General features: G+C 43.5%; 1 protein-coding gene and 1 non-coding gene across 6 annotated transcripts in view; one reads left to right on the top strand and one right to left on the bottom strand.

The window, feature by feature from the left end:
- The window catches only part of TNFRSF10B (TNF receptor superfamily member 10b), a 53900-nt gene that overhangs the window by 28084 nt on the left and 5321 nt on the right, over window positions 1-20495 (bottom strand). For 4 of the 5 annotated variants that reach the window (XM_036314713.1, XM_036314712.1, XM_036314711.1 and 1 more), the window contains exon 1: window positions 9066-9369. The exons of the other annotated variant lie outside the window; for it this stretch is intronic. In XM_036314713.1, the coding sequence (XP_036170606.1) occupies window positions 9066-9170 (105 nt within the window). In that variant the 5' untranslated portion in view covers window positions 9171-9369. Of the gene's footprint in view, window positions 1-9065; window positions 9370-20495 lie in introns of those variants that run through there. 5 annotated transcript variants of the gene reach the window in all.
- On the top strand, window positions 3124-3227 carry LOC118659524. Its single transcript, XR_004968625.1, has one exon. It is a non-coding gene; the product is annotated as a small nucleolar RNA U13 (small nucleolar RNA).

Here is a 20495-nt window from a genome sequence, read left to right on the forward strand (position 1 = left end):
GGACAGTAAGACAAAGGAAATGTTTAGCATAGAGGAAGCAAAAGCACAGGAATAGGATTGAACCTAGGTGGAGCTGCTTTGTCTCTTTAGAAACGTCAGACAAGAGGAGGGCACTCAGAGCTTATGAGAAAGTAAAAGCAGGTGCTCAAGGAAAGGGGGGTGCGGGGCTGCTCACAGGAGAGCACACACTGGGGCCTTTGTCCTAAGGATTTTTATCTGTTTTCTACAGGTGGGAATTTTAGGGGAGGTCTCAATCAGAATATTCATCAGTTTTTCAGGTATGTCTTTTAATCCTATATAATAAAAGCCTAAAATGCTAAGTGTCCAGTTGTCCGTTCAACCAATCAAAGCATAATATGCTAATAATATGCTAAGGCCACTCAACTGATCGCTATGACATGCACTGACCACCAGAGGGCAGTCTACCACTTGACCAGCTGCTATGATGTGCACTGACCACCAGGGGGCAGATGCTCTGACCAGTAGGTTAGCTTGCTGCTGGGGTCTGGCAGATCGGGACTGAGCTAGACGGGCCAGACACACCCTGGAGCCATCCATGGCCCCTCCCCGGCTGGCCAACCTCCTGCGTCCCTCCTCCCTGGCTCTGATCATGCACCAGTAGGGTCCCTTGGCCTGGCCTGAGCCCTCTCACAATCCGGGACCCCTCAGGTGATGCCAGAGACCCAGTTTCAGCCAGATCGCCGCAGGCCAGGCCAAAGGAGCCCACTGGTGCACAAATTCATGCACCAGGCCTCTAGTATGTTGATAAGTCAAAATGAGCTTATAGTGGGGTTTGGGATCATTTTCTGGTCAGCTTCACCTCTATCTTGGATTTTTCTGGCTCTAATTGTTTTTCTTTATTATTTATTCCCCTGACTTTGTTCATTCTTTTTTTTTTTTTTAATATATATTTTATTGATTTCAGAGAGGAAGGGAGAAGGAGAGAGAGAAACATCAATGATGAGAGAGAATCATCGATCGGCTGCCTCCTATACGCCCCCTACTGGATATTAAGCCCACAACCTGGGCATGTACCTTTGACTGGAATTGAACCCAGGACTCTTCAGTCTCTAGGCCAACGCTATATCCACTGAGCGAAACCATCTAAGGCGACTTTGTCCATTCTTGGGTTTGCCTGGCACTAATAGCACCAACTGGGTCTCTGTTATCTAACTCCCTGACCAGGGTAATTTAAGCTACTGGCTTTCGGTTTGGACAGATGTAAACTGTCTGCTCCTAAGTGCCTTTGGTTAGGGAGGATGGAGTCTTGTTTATTTCCTAAATGGTAAGCTCTCTTCTCCCCACTTACTCTTTGATTTTGTTTAATGACTGCTAGCTCTCAGGTTAGGAAACCTAGACTTCACATTAAATGCCTTTCCTTCCACTTACCACCAAGCCCATCTAATCATCTGCCAGCAGTGTTACTGTGATCCTCAGAGCCACACTTTCCTCTGTCAGGCTGATGCAATCTAATGCAATCTTACCACTTTCCTATTTCAGAGTGATGCAACCGAATTACACATGCTAAATGCTGCTCAGGCCATGTCTGTCTGAGCTCATACGTATAGTCCACATTCCCTTGGGGAAACAATTATCTTTAAAAGTGTTGGTTTGCCCTGGCCAGTTTGCTAAGTGGTTATAGCATCAGCTCAGGGACCGAAGGATCTTGGGTTCAATTCTTGGTCAAGGGCACATACCTCAGTTACAGGCTTATCCCATGCCCTGGTCACAATGCATGCAGGAGTCAACCAATCTCTCTCTCTCTCTCTCTCTCTCTCTCTCTCTCTCTCTCTCTCTCTCAAATTGATGTTTCTCTCTTTCTCCCCCTCCTCTTCTTCTTTTTGACTCACCAGCATCCTAAATCACCTGCCTCCTTCTCCCTTGCATGTCTACTGCCTAAATCATTAAGTTCTCAGGACAATGAGGTTCTGATCAGCATGAAATAATCTTAGGAACAAAGCCTCAGGTCTGTGCACCCCAGAGACAGAGTTTCCTTCAAACTAGAGATAACATCGAGGCCTCAGTTGTGTTTCACCTCCAGGCCCAGAAAAGCAGCAAAACCAGATGAAGCAACGTCATGGCTGACATCAGGACCAGATGCACTGATCAACGACCGCCTCCCCTGCACCAATCAGTTAGTAGACACCAGGACCCCCAACTCCGTTAGTCACCGTGACTAATGATTTCCCCCTATACAACCATCCCCTGGAAGCCACTAGAGAGCCAGCCAGGTCTTTGAACATTAGCTCATCTGTGTCTCCAGGTGAGGGCCACTTCCTGAAAATAAACCCTTACTTCTTTGCTGTAAACCAGTGGTTACCAACCTTTTTTTTGGCCATGCCCCACCTAAGCATCTCTAAAATCCCGATGCCCCCCTTTGACATATAATTCTTATTATCCAAAAAGTGAACTCCTATTCATGTGGAGGAAGCCTAAAAGGCCATTAACTTGGCCTAAACAAGCTTCCAAAGAACATGGCATCCATGAAAGAGAAAAATAACACAACGAAAGGACAGTTGAAGTACTGAGGAAGAAATCACTAAGAAATTGTTTAAAAATAATAATAATATGAAGGGATATGAAAAAATAGCAAAGAAAGTTTCAAAACATATACTAGGGAACTGAAATGCATAAATATGTCACAATATATATTTATATACTGTATATGAGGCCCCCTAGAACCATAAGAAATGTAAAAAAATCAGTTAATAACTCATTCTCGAATTGCCCCCCTTAAAAATCAAATTGCCCTCCTGTGAGGCATGTGCCCCATGCTGGGAACCACTGCTGGAAACTCTTGTTCGTGTCTCGTTGGGCTTTGATGCATGCAGGCAAGTAGACCCCTTTAATGCGGTAACATAACCAGCCTTTTCAAGATCCCCCCGGCGATGGGGCTCTGAGGTACAACAGGGACTTTCCCAATCCTTCCTCTTAATCGGCTTGGAGAGATTTCTCTGCAAATTGGCACTGGTGCTGCACTTGTTGCTCAACCCACTGTCATAAAACGCCCTGCCTTGAAGCACTAAAACGGTTCAAATAGTGGAGATTTCAAATAAACTCAACAGGCTCATATCTCCGAACCTATTCCTTTTGTTTCTGTCCGGTAAGAGGCTCTCATTGTTGATCCTTTTGTAGTCCGTAAGCGTGATGATTGGGTGGTTCACGCTCTTGTGTGAGATGTGCCTCCCACAAACCTCTGACAACTTACAGTAAGCCCCACGCTGACTCACTCTGTCTGTGATTTTTTACTTCCTGGTGAGTTCATACAGCCTAGTGTGGCCCACTTTTTCCCTGTAACGTTTCTAAAAAGACAAAGCAGCCCCACCTAGGCTCTCTCCGGTTGCTTCTTCTATCCTCAGCCCTTCCTTCGTTTCACTGTCCCCAGCTGCAATCAATGTACTCCCCAAATCAGCTGGACTCAATTTGTGAAATCTTCCCTGCACTAAGTCAAGAACCCACACACTACCAGCGCCGGAGGCCTGCTCCCCGTTTGGTAGCATGATTATTCTGTGCACTAGTCCTTGTAACATTCCTATCTGACCTGTGAGAAAGCCAAAGGGATGAGGGTCGACATTTGTCCAGGACCTCTGAGCAATAAACCACATTGTTATCCCTTGACACCCTGTTGTTCTTGACCCTCATCTGCTGCTAGCGTCTATCCCAACTGGAACCAAATTCTTCACAATTGATGTGCGTAGTGCATTCTTTACTATGCCAGCTGATGAAGGTGGCCAATACCTTCCTGCCTTCACTTGGGAAGGAAAACACTCCACCTGGACAGTCTTGCCTCGGGGTTTTCCTGATAGCCCTTCTTATTGTCATAAATTCTGAAGACTGATTTAAATTATATCATTTTCCCTAAAGGTTTCATCTTATTGCAATTTGTGAATGATTTACTTGTTTGCTCCTCTTCTCAGGTCTCCTCACAGGAAGATAGCATCCATCTGTTAGAACTTCTGGCCTAAAGGAACATAAGGTCTCTAAGAAAAAATTACAATTCATCCCAATTCAGGTTCAATATTTGAGACATCTGGCTCTCCTGGAAGCCATTGGAGAGCCAGATCTTTGAACAATAGCTCATCTGTGTCTCCAGGTGAGGGCCATTTCCTGAAAATAAACCCTTACTTTCTTTGCTGTAAACCAGTGATTCCCAACCTTTTTTTTGGCCATGCCCCATCTAAACATCTCTAAAGTGGGGCATGGCCCACCTTTAACAGGTGCAGAACATAATAACAAGAAGAATTCAAAAGAGAATTAGGGCAACATAACAACCAAGTCTACATGAATTTAAACTAGGAGCTCAAACTTGCAGATAATGAAACAAAGACCATTATTATCTTGGATTGATCAGAGTTCTTTTTTTTTTTTTAAATTGATTTTCAGAGAGAAAGGAAGGGAACATCAATCTCTAGAAACATCAATCTGGAAGGAAAACACTGACCACCATTTATTACGTTCACTCCTACAGAAGGCACCGGACCCTGACGGGAACGTCCCTCAGTCTGATGACCTGAAACTGCAGCTGTCAAATGCACTACATACACCAAGTTTCCCAAGGCCCCAAATTAAGTGTCAATTGCAAGGTTTTCTTGGGCTAGTAAGCTGTTGCTGAAATCAGATCCCACATCTCTCTCTCATGACAAAACCTCTAAATGTCTTACCAAAGAACGACAATCCTGATCCAATTTTATGGGAGAAACAAGGTGACATAGCCTTTAAAGGCTTAAAGGAGAGTTTAATAAGCCCCCCTGCTCTTGGGCATCCTAACTATCAGATTCCCTTTTTCATTTTTTTTTTAAAATCCTCATCCCAGGATATATTTTTATTGATTTTTAGGGAAAGGGAAAGAAAGGGGCGGGGGGAGAGAGAGAGAGAGAGAGAAACATCAATTAGTGGCCTCCTGTACGTGCACCGATTGGGGAATCGAACCTACAACCCAAGTATGTGCCCTGACCAGGAATCGAACCCATAACCTTTTTTGGTGCATGGGACCATGCTCCAACCAACTAAGCTACCCAGCCAGGGCCCCTTACCATTTTTGTGGATGAGAAGGATGGGGATACCCTTGGGTTACTCACTCAAAAACATGGGGGTCACCACAGACCCCGAGGATACTGTATAGTCAGCAGTGACTATAGTATGGCCCCAGTGGCTCAGGGAAACCGTATTATTAAGATTCTACGGCATTCTAGACTTGATGTTCTGGAAGCTAAATGAAACCACCTGCTGACATTTCTGCTAAGAATGCTGCCCTTACTTTCTTTCTTTTTTTTTTAAATTTAATCTGGATACAGGTACTTTATTTACAAATATTCAGATTAATAGCATTTTGTTACATCAAATGAAGAGTACAGCAGTCTGAATAAATCCTGTCACAAAACAGTAAGACCCACTGCAACTAACTTTGGAAATCAGGGTATTGCACCTAAACAAGCCACGGTCTTTAGTTTGTGATTGCTACCTTCTATCCCAATGGGTGGTTTGTTTTGTCTTTGTAAATATATACACACACCGGAGGTCATGGTCCCTGGGTGAGTCCCTTGTGATGCAACAGTGTGAGCAAAATGGATCACTGTAAGTCTTTAACAGAATATACCAATCTACTCCAGGAATCCTTTTTAAAAAGTTTAAGACAAATAAAAATGAGTCCCCAAATTAACCAAATCCTATTTTCTGCACATTCCAGTTTTGGCTTTTATTTAACGGTGACTATACAATACTCTGGTACTACCATGTTTACAACCCAGAAAGTTGTATTTTTTTTACTTTAGTGTCTGTAAAGATTTAAAATGTGTATTTTAAACACAGCAGTTGAGCTGAGGGTATGGTCCAAAGAGATGATTCCCCAGTTGAAAACTTAGAAAAACTGGCCAGAGAATCCCAACAACTGGTTTCAAAAAAAGTAAAACAAGATTGGCAACCCAACAATTTGTGGTTTAATAGGGAGAGAAAGCTCTGGTTCAAGCCAAATAACAACCAAGTCCTACCAGGAACTCTAAAATGTCTGCTCCTAACTACTCTCCATGCATTAAACCACTGGTCCGCTGACAAAATGATAGCATTCATGAATAAATATTGGTGGGGAGATATTAACAAGGCCACAAAAAGTGCCCACCTTAAGTGTCAAACACAGCCCAGGGAAGCCTATTAAATTTGCCTACTGGATCTTTTGTGGTTTGGCAAATAGATTTCATACAGCTTTCCCATCTCATGAATATAAATGAGTTTTAGTCTTGAAACATATGTTTTCTCACTGGACTTTCAGCCTGACGGATGAAAGTAGTAGCTCGTGCATATCTCTGAAGGTCACGAAATATAAACCTGATGTAAAATCTCTGTCATCCGTGATGCAGCAGCAAAAGTCCCACTGATAATATCAAACGGAGTCATAAAGTTTTCTGTCAAACTATCAGTGTACATGTATGCATTAAAAAATAAATCTATTTTTCATCATCATATACGGTGTTTTTGTCGCTCAAATGAATTTTATTATTTCTTCAAGGTTCTTCACATACATACACCTTAAGAGATATCAAGTAGGCGTAACATGTTCTCAAAAAATTAAGGTTGGCACGCAGAAGAATTTTGAGTCAGAGATTTTGCTGGTTTTGGCACGCACTCACAAAAAGGTTGCCTACCCTTACCTTAGCCAAAAGCATTGCTGCTAGTCATTTTAAATCTTGGGTCCACCCTTTTTGGGACTCATAAGCTTTCTCCTTTCAAGATAATTACAGGACATGCCATGCCTTTGGCTGCTGCTTCTTTGGATCCACAGTTGGTAAAGGAAGTATATTTCAATATAAAGGAAACCTATTCCAATATAAAGGAAACGTATTTCAATATTGTAAAGGCTTAATTGCTTCTATTGAAAATAATCATTTCCTTGGAGGACAATCTTTTCACAGTCCCTCCTAGGGAATGAACAACTCAAAATCCACACTCTACAACCTGGAGACTTATTATTATTTCTTTTTTTTTACTGAAAAAGACATCTCATAAAAGATTCCCTCCAGCCTTGCTGAAAGGGCTGTTAACTAAGTACTGTTAACTAAGCTGTCTGCTGCTAAACTCCAGGAAGTAGAGTAGGTATAGGAGTGACACCTACAGAAGGCACCAGACCCTGACGGGAACGTCCCTCAGTCTGATGACCAGAAACTGCAGCTGTCAAAAATTAACGCAGGTGACTTCTGAAGGAAACATATTACCAGAAGGACTGAATCTGGCCTAGACAATGCTTTTCTTATTATTAATTCTTACTAAATGTTTCTCTTATCTCTTTTCCTTGGAAGGAACATGTCCTTGTTCCCATTTCCTATGCTATTGTGGAAAGGAAGGGGGATTAAAGAAAAAAGACCCAGCGGCTTGGCTCAGTGGTTGATGGCTCAGTGGTTGATGGCTCAGTGGTTGAGCGTTGACCTATGAATCAGGAGGTTGTGGGCTCCATCCCCGGTGTGGGGTGTACAGGAGGCAGCCGTCCTTTATACCAAACGCTGGTGGGTTTGATTCCCAGTCGGACATGAATGGGAGGCAAGGAATCGATGTTTTTCTTCCAGATGGATGTTTCTCTCTCTCCCTTCCTTTCTCTCTAAAAATCAATTAAAAAGAAAAAGAACTTTGATCAACCTAAGATAATAATGGTGTGTGTTTCATTATCTGCACGTTTGAGCTCCTAGTTTAAATTCATGTAGACTCTGTTGTTATGCTGTCCTAATTCTCTTTTGAATTCTTCTTGTTATTACGCTCTGCACCTGTTGCCTGTTACCCCTGGACTGAATCCACGCACATTCTAAGGTCCTAAAATTAAGTACCATAATGATTATTATAACACAGGGTATCATCTAAAGCAGCGGTTCTCAACCTGTGGGTCGCGACCCCTTTGGGGTTCGAATGACCCTTTCACAGGGGTCGCCTAAGACCATCGGAAAACACATATAATTACATATTGTTTTTGTGAGTAATCACTATGCTTTAATTATATTCAATTTGTAACAATAAAAACACATCCTGCATATCAGATATTTAAATACATTACAATTCGTAACAGTAGCAAAATGACAGTTATGAAGTAGCAACGAAAATAATTTTATGGTTGGGGGTCACCACAACATGAGGAACTGTACTAAAGGGTGGCGGCATTAGGAAGGTTGAGAACCACCTATCTAAAGAGATAGTCATAAGAGTCAAGAGCTAATTGCACTGGTCCCCCCGCGTCTGCTTTACCCACAATAAAGGCTGTGCTGGTGCTACACGGAGCAGAAGTCTGCATGGAGGCACGGACCTCTAACCGGGACTCCCCGCGAGCTTCCCAGCATAACAAGCGATCCTTCCCCAGGAGCTTCACAACATAAAAGCGCAACAGGCCAAGCCTGAGAGGGAGCAGGAAAGGAGCCTGGGGTGCCAGAGGCCTCGGGCTCCACTCCCCACACCATCTCCTTCAAATTTTTTACTTGGTCGACACAGGTTGCGCCCACATGAACCGGGAAACACAAGTTACTTTGTGATTATAGATATCGCTTCTCTGAATTTTGGATTCCTTTTTAAAATAAAAATTAAACTTTCGCGATAGCTGTGATACACGGTTTGGCGTTAGTGTTTCTATTTTTAACAGCAGGAATGTAGGCACGTGCCCTGGGGCGGAGTTTTTCCGCCGCGCTTGCACCTCTGGCTTTGCGCCCTCACCGCGCCGCGCGGGGACTGGAAGCAAGTGGAGAGTCGGGATTTAAAATGCGGTCAAGTGCGAAGAAAAGCGGCATTTGGTCGGCTGTCGGCCCACAGACCGGCCACAGCCAAGTCTTAGAAGCTGAACAAGAATGAAAAAGGGAAAGGAAGCTCCGGGAGTTTCCTTGTGGATTTGCCCCCGAAATGACTGGTCCTTCCGGGCGACGGGGAGCAGCGCGGGTCCCCGTCTCCGCTTTCGCGGGGCCGACACCCCCCGCCCCACTTCTCCAGAATGTGCTCAGGTTGGTCCGGCCGGCACAGGCCCGGGCGTGCCCCTCAAAAACCCCGTTTGGTCTCCATGCCCCCCGCCCCCCACCCGCCCTCCAGGAGGGGCGGCGGGCACTCACCAGCACCAGGAAAAGGATCAGGGTGCGGGGGGCCCAGGGCCGGGGCCCGGCTCCCCCCTGTGCCTTCAGGGCAGCTGCGCGCCCCACCGCGCGGCGGGAGGCCATCTCGCTCGGACTCCCCGCGGCCACGTGCGGTCGTGAGCGCTCCTGGTCCCCGCGGCAGAGGCTTCGCGGGTTTTCCGTGTATTTCAGGGGAGGGGGCGACTCCCTCAGCCTGCCGGGTGCGGGGTGCTCTGCTTGCAAAAGGCTCCCCGGACTGAGCTCAAGATGGGGGAGACTGAGGAGAAGGCAATGAATGACTCACTTCCTAGACCTAGACTGACTTACATGTCGCGGGGCGGGGCGGGGGGGGGGGGGGGGGGGGACCGGGGTGAAGTCCACTCCCTCCTCCTTCCTGATCCTGGGCGGGTAACCAAGGTATCGCCTTTCAACAAGAATCCAGGATCCCAGGACTAATGCCCCCATCTTCCCACTTTGGCCTTCTGCCCACTCCCAGCTTCTACTCCTGTCTTCCCCCGGCTCATGGACGGGTACTGGGCTCATGGACCGGTACTCCTAGGAAGGTAACCCCGATTTTGCAAAACTATGTTTGGAATTCTCTGCAATTTTTTAGATGGCCTCTTATTCTAAAAAAAATAATAATTTTATGGCCTAACTAGTTTGGCTCAGTGTATAGAGAGTTGTTCTGAGGACTGAAGGGTCCCAGGTTCCATTCCCATAAGCGCACGTACCTTGGTTGCAGGCACAGCCCGGTAAGGGGGTGGGGGGTGCAGGAGGCAGCTGATCCATGTTTCTAACTCTCTATCCCTCTCCCTTCCTCTCAGTAAAAAAAAAAAAAATCAATAAAATATGTTAAAAAATAAGAATAAAATAGTAACTTTGCTTTCTAGCCTGCTTTAGCCTGCTTGAATGATGAGGGAGATGAACTTAGCTGTCTGATCTTGTCGGCCAGAGACTAGACACGCCTGTACTCTCAATGCCATGCCAGGTGCATTTTTTAATTGGACAGAACCGTGTTGTTCTCAAGGCTACTGGCGAAATAACCACTAAGCACACGTAGGGCTGGCTCTTTAGTAAAAAAGGGAAGTTCTGCTTGTAGTGTGGCCCTGAATTTGAAAGGCATTTTTCTCTGTGCCCCCGTGCGTAATAATAAAGTGTGACTCCAAACTCTCCGAGCATTGCTTGATGTATTCCGGTTCTCTGTAACACTCGGGCATCACCCACCCAGAGTCACTTTGCAGCTCAGTAAGGCAGGAGGTTTCTGGGTCAGGGGCTTGATCTTAGCATCTCAGTAGCCAGGTGCCTGGCTCAGAGCAAAACCCCAGTGAACAAGGGTGGATAGAATGAAGGACACAGAGGTCAGGACCAGTGGGTCTGATTTCAGGTCACCAGGAGGCTTCCACACCTCCCCCATCACAACCTCACCTGTCCTGGTAACTCCAGGTCCATCCTGTGGCTTGTGGTCTCAGGTTCTCATGCTCTCTCATCTCAGCCCTACTGTTCCCTCCTGCTGCCGGGCAAGTTGGAGGAACCCACTGCAGACTCTCTTCTGGATTTTCTTTTCCTCTTAGATTCTTTTTTTTTTTTAAATCTTTATTGTTGAAAGTATTACATATTTCCCTCGCCTGCCCTCCTTCCAGGCCCTCACCACCCTATTGTTAGTGTCTTTTTTGATCCCTTCCCACCTTCCCCTGCAGTCTGTTTGATGCTTCTATGTCTCTGGGTCTATTTTGTCCATCAGTTTAGTTTGTTCATTAGATTCCACATACACTGAGTGACCAGGTTATTATGATCACCTGACATTTGTAGGCAAATTAGCCGCACACTTCATCATATGGGATATGGAAGCTGAAGGTCTGTCTCTTCGAACACCTTTGCTGTCTGCAGTTACCAAGATAAAACGTCTCCAATTCCCACAGGAACAGAAGGATTGGACAGTCCAGCATTGGAAAAAAGGCATGTGGTCCAATGAATCACGTTTCCAGTTGCATCGGCAGAAACAGCATGAAAGCATGCACCTCACACGCATGAGTACAACCCTTCAAGCTGGTGGGGGCAGTGTTATGGTTTGGGGCATGTTTTCCTGGCATGATTTGGGCCCTTTAATTCGTGTGGAACAACGTCTAAATAGCACAAGATACCTAAGTATCATTACTGATCAAGTTCATCCTATCATGTTGATGGCGTATCCCAATGGAGATGGCTTCTTCCAATGGGCCATGCCACGGTGCTCGTATTGTGCAGGAGTGGTTTCAAGAACATGAGGGAGACTTTACCTTGCTTAGGTAAAGTCACAGATCTCAATCCAATTGAGCATTTGTGGAACGAAGATAAAAGAGCTATCAGTCAGCTGGTTCCACAACCATCAAATCTCACAGAACTGGACAGTGCTATTCAACAGGCATGGTGTCAGATTCCTCCCATCACCTTTCAATATTTCGTGGAGTCAATACCAAGAAGAATCACTGCAGTATTGAAGGCAAAAGGTGGCCCAACAAAGTACTGATGGGGTATTCTTAATAATCTGGCCACTCAGTGTATGACTTAGATCATGTGATACTTGTCTTTCTCTTAATTGCTTATTTCAGTTAGCATAATGCTCTCTAGATCCCTCCCAGGCTGGCTCAAAGGGCAAGAGATCCTTCTTTTTTACTGCTGCTTAGTATCCCATGGTGTAGATGTACCACAGCTTTTTTATCCACTCATCTACTGATGGGCACGTGGGCTGTTTCCAGATTTTAGCTATTATAAATTGTGCTGCTATGAACATAGGGGTGCAAACATTCTTTCTGATGGTGTTTCAGTGTTTCTTAGGATATATTCCTAGAAGCAAAATCACTGGGTCAAATGGCAGTTCCATATTTAATTTTTTGAGGAAACCATACTGTTTTCCATAATGGCTGCACCAGTCTGCATTCCTGCCAGCAGTGTACTAGGGTTCCATTTTCTCCACATCCTCACCAGCACCTGTCATTTGTTGATTTGTTGATAGTTGCCATTCTGACAGGTGTGAGGTAATACCTAATTGTCATTTTAATTTGCATCTCTCTGGTGATCAATGACTTTGAGCATTTTTTCATATGTCTCTTGGCTACCTGTATTCCACTTTGGAGAAGTGTCTATTTAGGTCCTTTGCCCATTTTTTTTTGTTTGTTTGTTTTGTTAATCCTCACCTGAGGATATTTTACCATTGATTTTTAGGAAGAGTGGAAGAGAGAGGGAGAGACAGAAACATCAATGTCAGAGAGACACATTGATTGGTTGCCTCCAGCTGGAGCCTTGACCAGGGCCCAGGCCAGGGAGGAGCCTGCAACCGAGGTATGTGCCCTTGACCAGAAGCAAACCTGGGACCCTTCAGTCTATAGGCCGATGCTCTATCCATTGACCCAAACCGGCTTGGGCAGTTTACCATTTTTTTAATTGGATTGTTTGTCTTCCTTTTGTTAAGTTGTATGAGTTCCTTATATGTTTTGGACATTAACCGTTTATCAGATGTATCATTGCAAAATATGTTCTCCCATGCTGTGGGCTCCCTTTTTGTTTTGTTGATGGTTTCTTTTGCTGTGCAGAAGCTTTTTATTTTGATGTAGTCCCATTTGTTTATTTTCTCCTTAGTGTCCTTTGCCACAGGAGATATATCCATAAACAAATTGCTATGAGAGATGGCTGAGATTTTGCTGCCTATGGTTTCTTCTAGGAATTTTATGGTTTCACGATTTACACTTAAGTCTTTTATCCATTTTGAGTTTATTCTTGTGTATGGTGTAAGTTGGTGGTCTACTTTCATTCTTTTGCATGTACCTGTCAAATTTTCCCCAACACCATTTATTGGAGAGACTGTCTTGACTCATTGTATGCTCCTGCCACCTTTGTCAAATATTAATTGAGCGTAATGGCTTGCGTTGATTTCTGTGTCCTCCATTCTGTTCCATTCATCCATATGCCTGTTCTTATGCCAGTACCAGGCTGTTTTGATTACAGTGGCTTTGTAGCATAACTTGATATCTGGTGTTGTGATTCCTTCAACTTTGTTCTTCTTTCTCAAAATTGCTGGGGATATTCAGGGTCTTTTTTTTAGTTTTAGGTCCATATAAATTTTTAAAATATTTATTCTAGATCTGTGAAATATGCTGTTTGTATTTTTTTTTTATATTTTACTGATTTTTTACAGAGAAGAAAGGAGAGGGATAGAGAGTCAGAAACATCGATGAGAGAGAAATATCAACCAGCTGCCTCCTGCACACCCCCGACTGGGGATGTGCCCGCAACCAAGGTACATGCCCTTGACCGGAATCGAACCTGGGACCTTTCAGTCTGCAGGCCGACGCTCTATCCACTGAGCCAAACCGGTTACGGCTGCTGTTTGTATTTTAATAGGGGTTGCATTGAATCTAGAGATTGCTTTGGGTAATATGGATATTTTAATGATGTTGATTCTACCAAAATCCTTGAACACAGTATATTTTTCCCCTTGTTTATATCTTCCTCTATCTCTTTTTTCCAACATCCTGTAGTTTTCTGAGTACAAGTCTTTTACCTCCTTAGTTAACTTTATTCCTAAGTATCTTAATTTTTTGTTGCAATGGTAAATGAGATTGTTTAGTTTCTCTTTCTGAGAATTCAATATTGGTGCACAAAAAAGCCATCGATTTATGGGTGTTGATTTTTGTATCCTGCTATATTCCTGAATTAATTTATTAAATCTAGTAGTTTTTGGTGGCATCTTTAGTGTTTTCTAGGTACAATATCATGTTGTTTGTGACAAGTGTGAGGTGATACCTAATTGTCGTTTTAATTTGCATCTCTCAGGTGCAGAGTGGTGCAGCCAATGTGGATGCCTTTTATTTCTTCTTGCCTGATCGCTGTGGCTAGGATTTCCAGTACTATCAGTATATATAAAAGGCGAAAAAGCTAAGTGTCTGTCCATCCGACCAGTAGCTATGACACACACTGACCACCGGGGGGCAGGAGCTGCCTTGATGTGCACTGGCTATTTTAAAATAAACGGCACCATGGACAAACCAACACCTGGCTGACAAACCAACACTCGACTTCCCCCAAGTGGGCCATAGGCCCTGCCACCACCCCGGAGCGACACTCTACCAGATTGAAGCCAATGCTGCCAAGATCCCATGGCACAAAATACAGCTCACAGCCCAGCCCAGCCCGGAAACGGAGGCTGTGGGCACTGGGTAATAACATCACGTAGCAACGCCCAGCTTCCTCTCCCTAGCAACTAGCCTCTTTAGAGTTTCTTCAGCCCAGGAACATGACCTGCTTTAGAGCCAGGTGCAACATTTTACAGTTTAACCAAATGTTTGTGAAGCATTTTCCCGTGCCTCATCTCATTTGATCCTCACAGAAGTCCCAGAGTAGGTAAGATAGGAGACTTGGAAGAATCCTATTTTCTTTTCATTAGCCAGAAAAACGGAGATTTAGAAAGTTTAGAAACTTGACCCAACTGAAAAGAAGTAACAAATGGTCGACTTTGAAAATGACTTCAGGTTTTCACACTGTGCAGAATTATAGTCAAACACTGCTACAGTTAAATATTTTATTCTTTGTTTTCCCTGCGGGATCTACAATCATAACTTACTTCGTGTTGATATTTACTGCTGTGTTGCTGACAGTTACCTGAAAGAAAAGTTGGGGTGCTTCACAGGGCTGGAAAAAGTTTAGCTAAATCAGAAAGCAGGTGTAATTAAACAAGTTTACCCTATATCTATAAAAGGCTAAGTTGACTCGCACATACACGATACATATGAAGCTCTCACTGGCACCAATCGCATGCATGTGGTTTGATCTGTCATTATCAATCATGAATTTGGTTGACAGTTATAGAGAAAGGGTAAATAGGGATATTAAAATGTTTCTTCTAATTAATTTCCTTTCAATGTGCACGCATCCATCCACCAGGACTCTAGTGTTGAATAAGAGTAATAAAAGTGGACACCCTTCTTGTTCCTGTTCTTAAGGGAAGTGGTTTTAGCTTTTGTCTATTGAATATGATGTTGGCTGTAGGTTTGTCATATATGGTCTTTATTATGTTGAGATATGCTCCCTCTAATCCCACTATGTAATTCAAGGATAACATTGTTATCTATTAAACCTTATATCATATTGTAACTTGTTGACATCCATCTCTGGATTTGGCAGTGGAGAAAAGTTTTTCTTCATTGTTAACAAATGTCTGATGACAAATAATGCCATCTTAATTTTGCAAAATACAGAGTTTGCTGGTGTTATTTTTATAGTGAAGCAACAGCCTTGCAGGAAAACAAGAAGGCTTAATAATAAAACATTCAACTTCTTCATTAAAAAAAGAAAAAAAGAATGTCTGTTACAGCACATTTCAGATTTGATGTACAAAATAAAAAGAAAGGTAAAAGAACCCTTATTATCAACCCTCCTCCACTGGAAAATAATCTGCTAGTAGATGAGCCTGGTTCAGAGGATTGGTGGTTGGTAATGGCCCTCAGCCAGAGGCACTGAAACACACTAAATGGGCAATTCTGGAGTCCTGGGTCCAATGTGTGGAGGAGAGGGACAGCTGTCAAAGGGCAGACCTTTTACAATAACTGGGCAGGGAGGGGAGTGGTGTGTCCACAGGGATGGAGGAGCAAGAGCACGCGTGATGAGAGATGGTAAAACCTGAAGATGAGCACGGACAGTCAGGGACAACTTTTGGTCTTCCTGACCCTCAGTTTTCCTATTGTAAAGGGACACAGTCACAGCCTTCAGACATGTACACTGTTTCAGTCGTAGGGTAGGAGTAGCTCTGCCATAAATGGAACACTGGGCTGTTGAAGGTTCTAGCTGTCTTCCCTGAGAGCTGTGCCCACATTTCCAGGAGTCTTGATGGCTATTCCATAGCCTCACCTCTTCCTTCAGACTGGCTTATTGCAGGGGTACTGGTTTATTAAAGGTTCGTCAAGACAATAACCACACAGATCCAAACCCCTGTTGGTATGAAGGATGGAATCTGAGACATCTTGTCAACTGTCTGCAGTGATAAGGGAACTGTACCCTCTCCTTTAATTTCTTCCTTCTTTGTTTCCTTCCTCCCTCGTTTCCTCCCTTTCTTCCTATATTTGTTTTATGTTGTAAATTTTTTTAGACATACCAAAAGAGGTAGAAAATAATGCAGTGGACTTTAATGTCTTAATAATTTTGCCTAAAACATAAAATAAAATAATAACAAATGTAGTCAAGGGCCCCCCAAATTTTGTCAACCATCTTTTCCTCCTGGTAGCAAATTCTTTTCTAGTGGTTGCACCTCTAGTTTCAGCAGACACACAGGAATGGTTTCTTGCTCAAAGGTAGCAACACATGGAAAGAGAGTTTAAAACTATGAAGTACATTACGTATTTCTAACACATTGTTGTTTATATTACAACAGAGGAAAGCCTTCACTTTCTGGTCTTTGCCTCCTATAGCCTCACCTCTACCAGCCTCTCCATCCTTACCTTTTACTCTCCTTTCATATGAAGACTCTTTCTCTCCTAGACCTCCAATCCAGCCAGTGGCTGCTATTTTGGGCTCATTCCTTGTGCCCAGGCCTCACCTTGAAGGGAGTGTCCTCTTTTATCTTCTCTACCATCCTTATTGCAATTACATTAGAGTTTTTCCTTCAGTCCATCTCATCCCCAAAGTTTTGTCCTTCCGTGGCAATAAAATAGTCACTTGACACAAACATTTATTGCTTTCTATTTCCATTTTTTCCTTTACAAACTGTATATGTTTTGCAGACTAGACAATTCTGTTAACATTCTTAACCCACCCTCACCCCAGTTTTGTGTTTGTTTGTTTTTTGACTTCATATGTCTTTTTGTTTTTATTTTTTTATTTTGGTCGTCACCCAAGGATATTTTTCCATTGCTTTTAGATAGAGTGGAAGGGAGGTATAGAGAGAGAGAGAGAGAGAGAGAGAAATGAGAAACATCCATGTGAGAGGGAAGCATCAATCAGTTGCCTCCTGTACGTGCACCAGTTAGGGATCGAACCTACAACCCAGGTATGTGCCCTGACGAGGAATCGAACCCATAACCTTTTTTGGTGCATGGAACCATGCTCCAACCAACTAAGCAACCCAGACAGGGCCCCTTATCACTTTCGTGCATGAGAAGGATGGGGATACCCTTGGGTTTCTCACTCAAAAACATGGGGGTCACCATAGTCCCCGAGGATACTATATAGTCAGCAGTGACTATAGTATGGCTCCAATGGCTCAGGGAAACCGTATTATTAAGATTCTATGGCATTCTAGACTTGACGTTCTGGAAGGTAAACGAAACCACCCTGCTGACATTTCTGCTAAGAATGCCCTTAAAGGTGTCAGCAGCAGTCAAACCTCTGTCATGGTCCAAAGAGATGATTCCCCAGTTGAAAACTTAGAAAAACTGGCCAGAGAATCCCAACAACTGGCTTCAAAAAGAAGTAAAACAAGATTGGAAATCCAACAATTTCTGGTTTAACAAGAAGAGAAAGCTCTGGTTCAAGCCAAATAACAACCCAGTCCTGCCAAGAACTCTAAAATGTTTGCTCCTGACCACTCTCCATGCATTAAACCACTGGTCCACTGACAAAATGATAGCTTCATGAATAAATATTGGTGGGGAGATATTAACAAGGCCGCAAAAAGTACCCACCTCAAACACAGCCCAGGGAAGCCTATTAAATTTGCCTACTGGATCTTTTGTGGTTTGGCAAATAGATTTCATACAGCTTCCCCATCTCATGAATATAAATGAGTTTTAGTCATGATACATATGTTTTATCACTGGACTGAAGCTTTCCCTTGTAGACAAGCAAATGCCTTTGCAGTGGCTCAAGTCCTGTTAGAGAAGAGGGTTCCTGCTTGGGGGACTCCTCTTGAACTTCAATGAACAAAGAACCCATTTCATTGGTCAAGTGCTACAACAAGTCTGTGCTCTTTGGCTGGTTCCACAACATTTTCACTGTGATTACCATCCTCAATTCTCAGGTTTAGTTGAACGTACTAATGACATTATTACGATTCAATTGGCAGCCCTGAAGGTGTGGCTCAGTTGGTTGAGTGTCATCCCATACACTGAGAGATCGCGGATTCAATTCGAGATCAGCGCACATGCCCAGGTTGTAGGCTCAATCCTCATTAAAAAAGAAAAAATCCTATCTTTAAAAACAAAAAAAAAGATTCAATTGGCAGAACTTGCAGAAACTCTTCAAATACCTTAGCCGAAAGCATTGCCACTAGTCATTTTAAATCTCGGGTCCACCCCTTTTGGGACTCATAAGCTTTCTCCTTTCAAGATAATTACAGGACGTTCCATGCGTTTGGCTGCTGCTTCTTTGGATCCACAGTTGGTAAAGGAAATATATTTCAATATAAAGGAAACCTATTTCAATATAAAGGAAACATATTTCAATATTGTAAAGGCTTAATTGCTTCTATTGAAAATAATCATTTCCTTGGAGGACAATCTTTTCACAGTCCCTCCAAGGGAATGAACAACTCAAAATCCACACTCTACAACCTGGAGATTTTTTTTTTTTTTTTACTGAAAAAGACATCTCATAAAAGATTCCCTCCAGCCTTACTGAAAGGGCCCTTACCAAGTACTGCTGACTAAGCTGTGTGCTGCTAAACTCCAGGAAGTAGAGTGGGTACAGGATTCATACCTACAGAAGGCAGCAGACCCTGACAGGAACGTCCCTCAGTCTGATGACCGGAAACTGCAGCTGTCAAAAATTAACGCAGGTGACTTCTGAAGGAAACATATTACCAGAAAAACTGAATCTGCTTTTCTTACTATTAATTCTTACTAAACATTTCTCTTTTCTCTTTTCCTTGGAAGGAACATGTCCTTGTTTCTATTTCCTATGCTATTGTGGAAAGGAGGGGGGGATTAAAGGAAAAAAAGACCCAGCGGCTTGGCTCAGTGATTGATGGCTCAGTGGTTGATGGCTCAGTGATTGATGGCTCAGTGATTGATGGCTCAGTGATTGATGGCTCAGTGGTTGATGGCTCAGTGATTGATGGCTCAGTGGTTGATGGCTCAGTGATTGATGGCTCAGTGGTTGATGGCTCAGTGGTTGATGGCTCAGTGATTGATGGCTCAGTGATTGATGGCTCAGTGGTTGATGGCTCAGTGATTGATGGCTCAGTGATTGATGGCTCAGTGGTTGATGGCTCAGTGGTTGATGGCTCAGTGATTGATGGCTCAGTGGTTGATGGCTCAGTGATTGAGGGCTCAGTGATTGATGGCTCAGTGGTTGAGGGCTCAGTGGTTGATGGCTCAGTGATTGATGGCTCAGTGGTTGATGGGATGGCTCAGTGATTGATGGCTCAGTGGTTGATGGCTCAGTGGTTGATGGCTCAGTGATTGATGGCTCAGTGGTTGATGGCTCAGTGGTTGAGCGCTGACCTATGAACCAGGAGGTTGTGGGCTCCACCCCCGGTGTGGGGTGTACAGGAGGCAGCCGTCCTTTATACCAAAAGATGGTGGGTTTGATTCCCAGTCAGACATGAGCAGGTGGCAAGAAATCGATGTTTTTCTTCCAGATGGATGTTTCTCTCTCTCCCTTCTTTTCTCTCTAAAAATCAATTAAAAAAAAAAAAGAACTTTGATCAATCCAAGATAATAATGGTCTGTGTTTCATTATCTGCAGGTTTGAGCTCCTAGTTTAAATTGATGTAGACTCTGTTGTTATGCTGTCCTAATTCTCTTTTGAATTCTTCTTGTTTGTTATTATGCTCTGCACCTGTTCCCTGTTACCCCTGGACTGAACCCACGCACTTCCTCTCTGACGGAAGAGGCCACACCCAGGAGAGGTCCTTCCTGACATTGACGGGCAAAAAAAAACTGCTTAAGTTGGAAGACGTGACTGTTAATCAGCAATGCTTTCAGAGAATGTTCTCGATCAACATGGGGGAACTGATAAAATCTGACTGGAACCTTAAAGAAAGCCTAATCAGTCCGATATGTCTAGGGAGGAGCTAGGGCTTATGAAAGTTCTCACACTCTACAGTAATCATGAGAGGAGGCGGGGACCGTACTGTAAAAAAACTATATTAACAGCGCTCTACAGTTCTCACTTCCCTTTCCCTTAACTTCCGTTTGCCATCTTAGCACAAGCCAGTGTGTGCTTGCGGCCATTTCATGTTTTTCAAAATATGCCTAGTCGTAAGTAGTTAATGAATCTAACTCTCAAATAAGGCAAATGTAGGTAGCCCAGGCATAAAATTTAAAAGCAAATATCAGGAGATCATATTATTTAGCAGTTCGTTTAACTGTGACTAGAACACAACAAAAGCAAATATTCCCCAAAAAGTAAAGGTCCAAGGTGGCTGCTATTATAAAGGAAATCAGGCAAAAGAATAATAAAATTGTTTCCTTCTGACTCACTTTCTTCCTGTGTACAGTAGGGGAAACCATCCCTATCTCCCAG

This window comes from Myotis myotis, unplaced genomic scaffold (genome assembly GCF_014108235.1).
Source record: "Myotis myotis isolate mMyoMyo1 unplaced genomic scaffold, mMyoMyo1.p scaffold_m19_p_6, whole genome shotgun sequence".
Lineage (NCBI taxonomy): Eukaryota > Metazoa > Chordata > Mammalia > Chiroptera > Vespertilionidae > Myotis > Myotis myotis.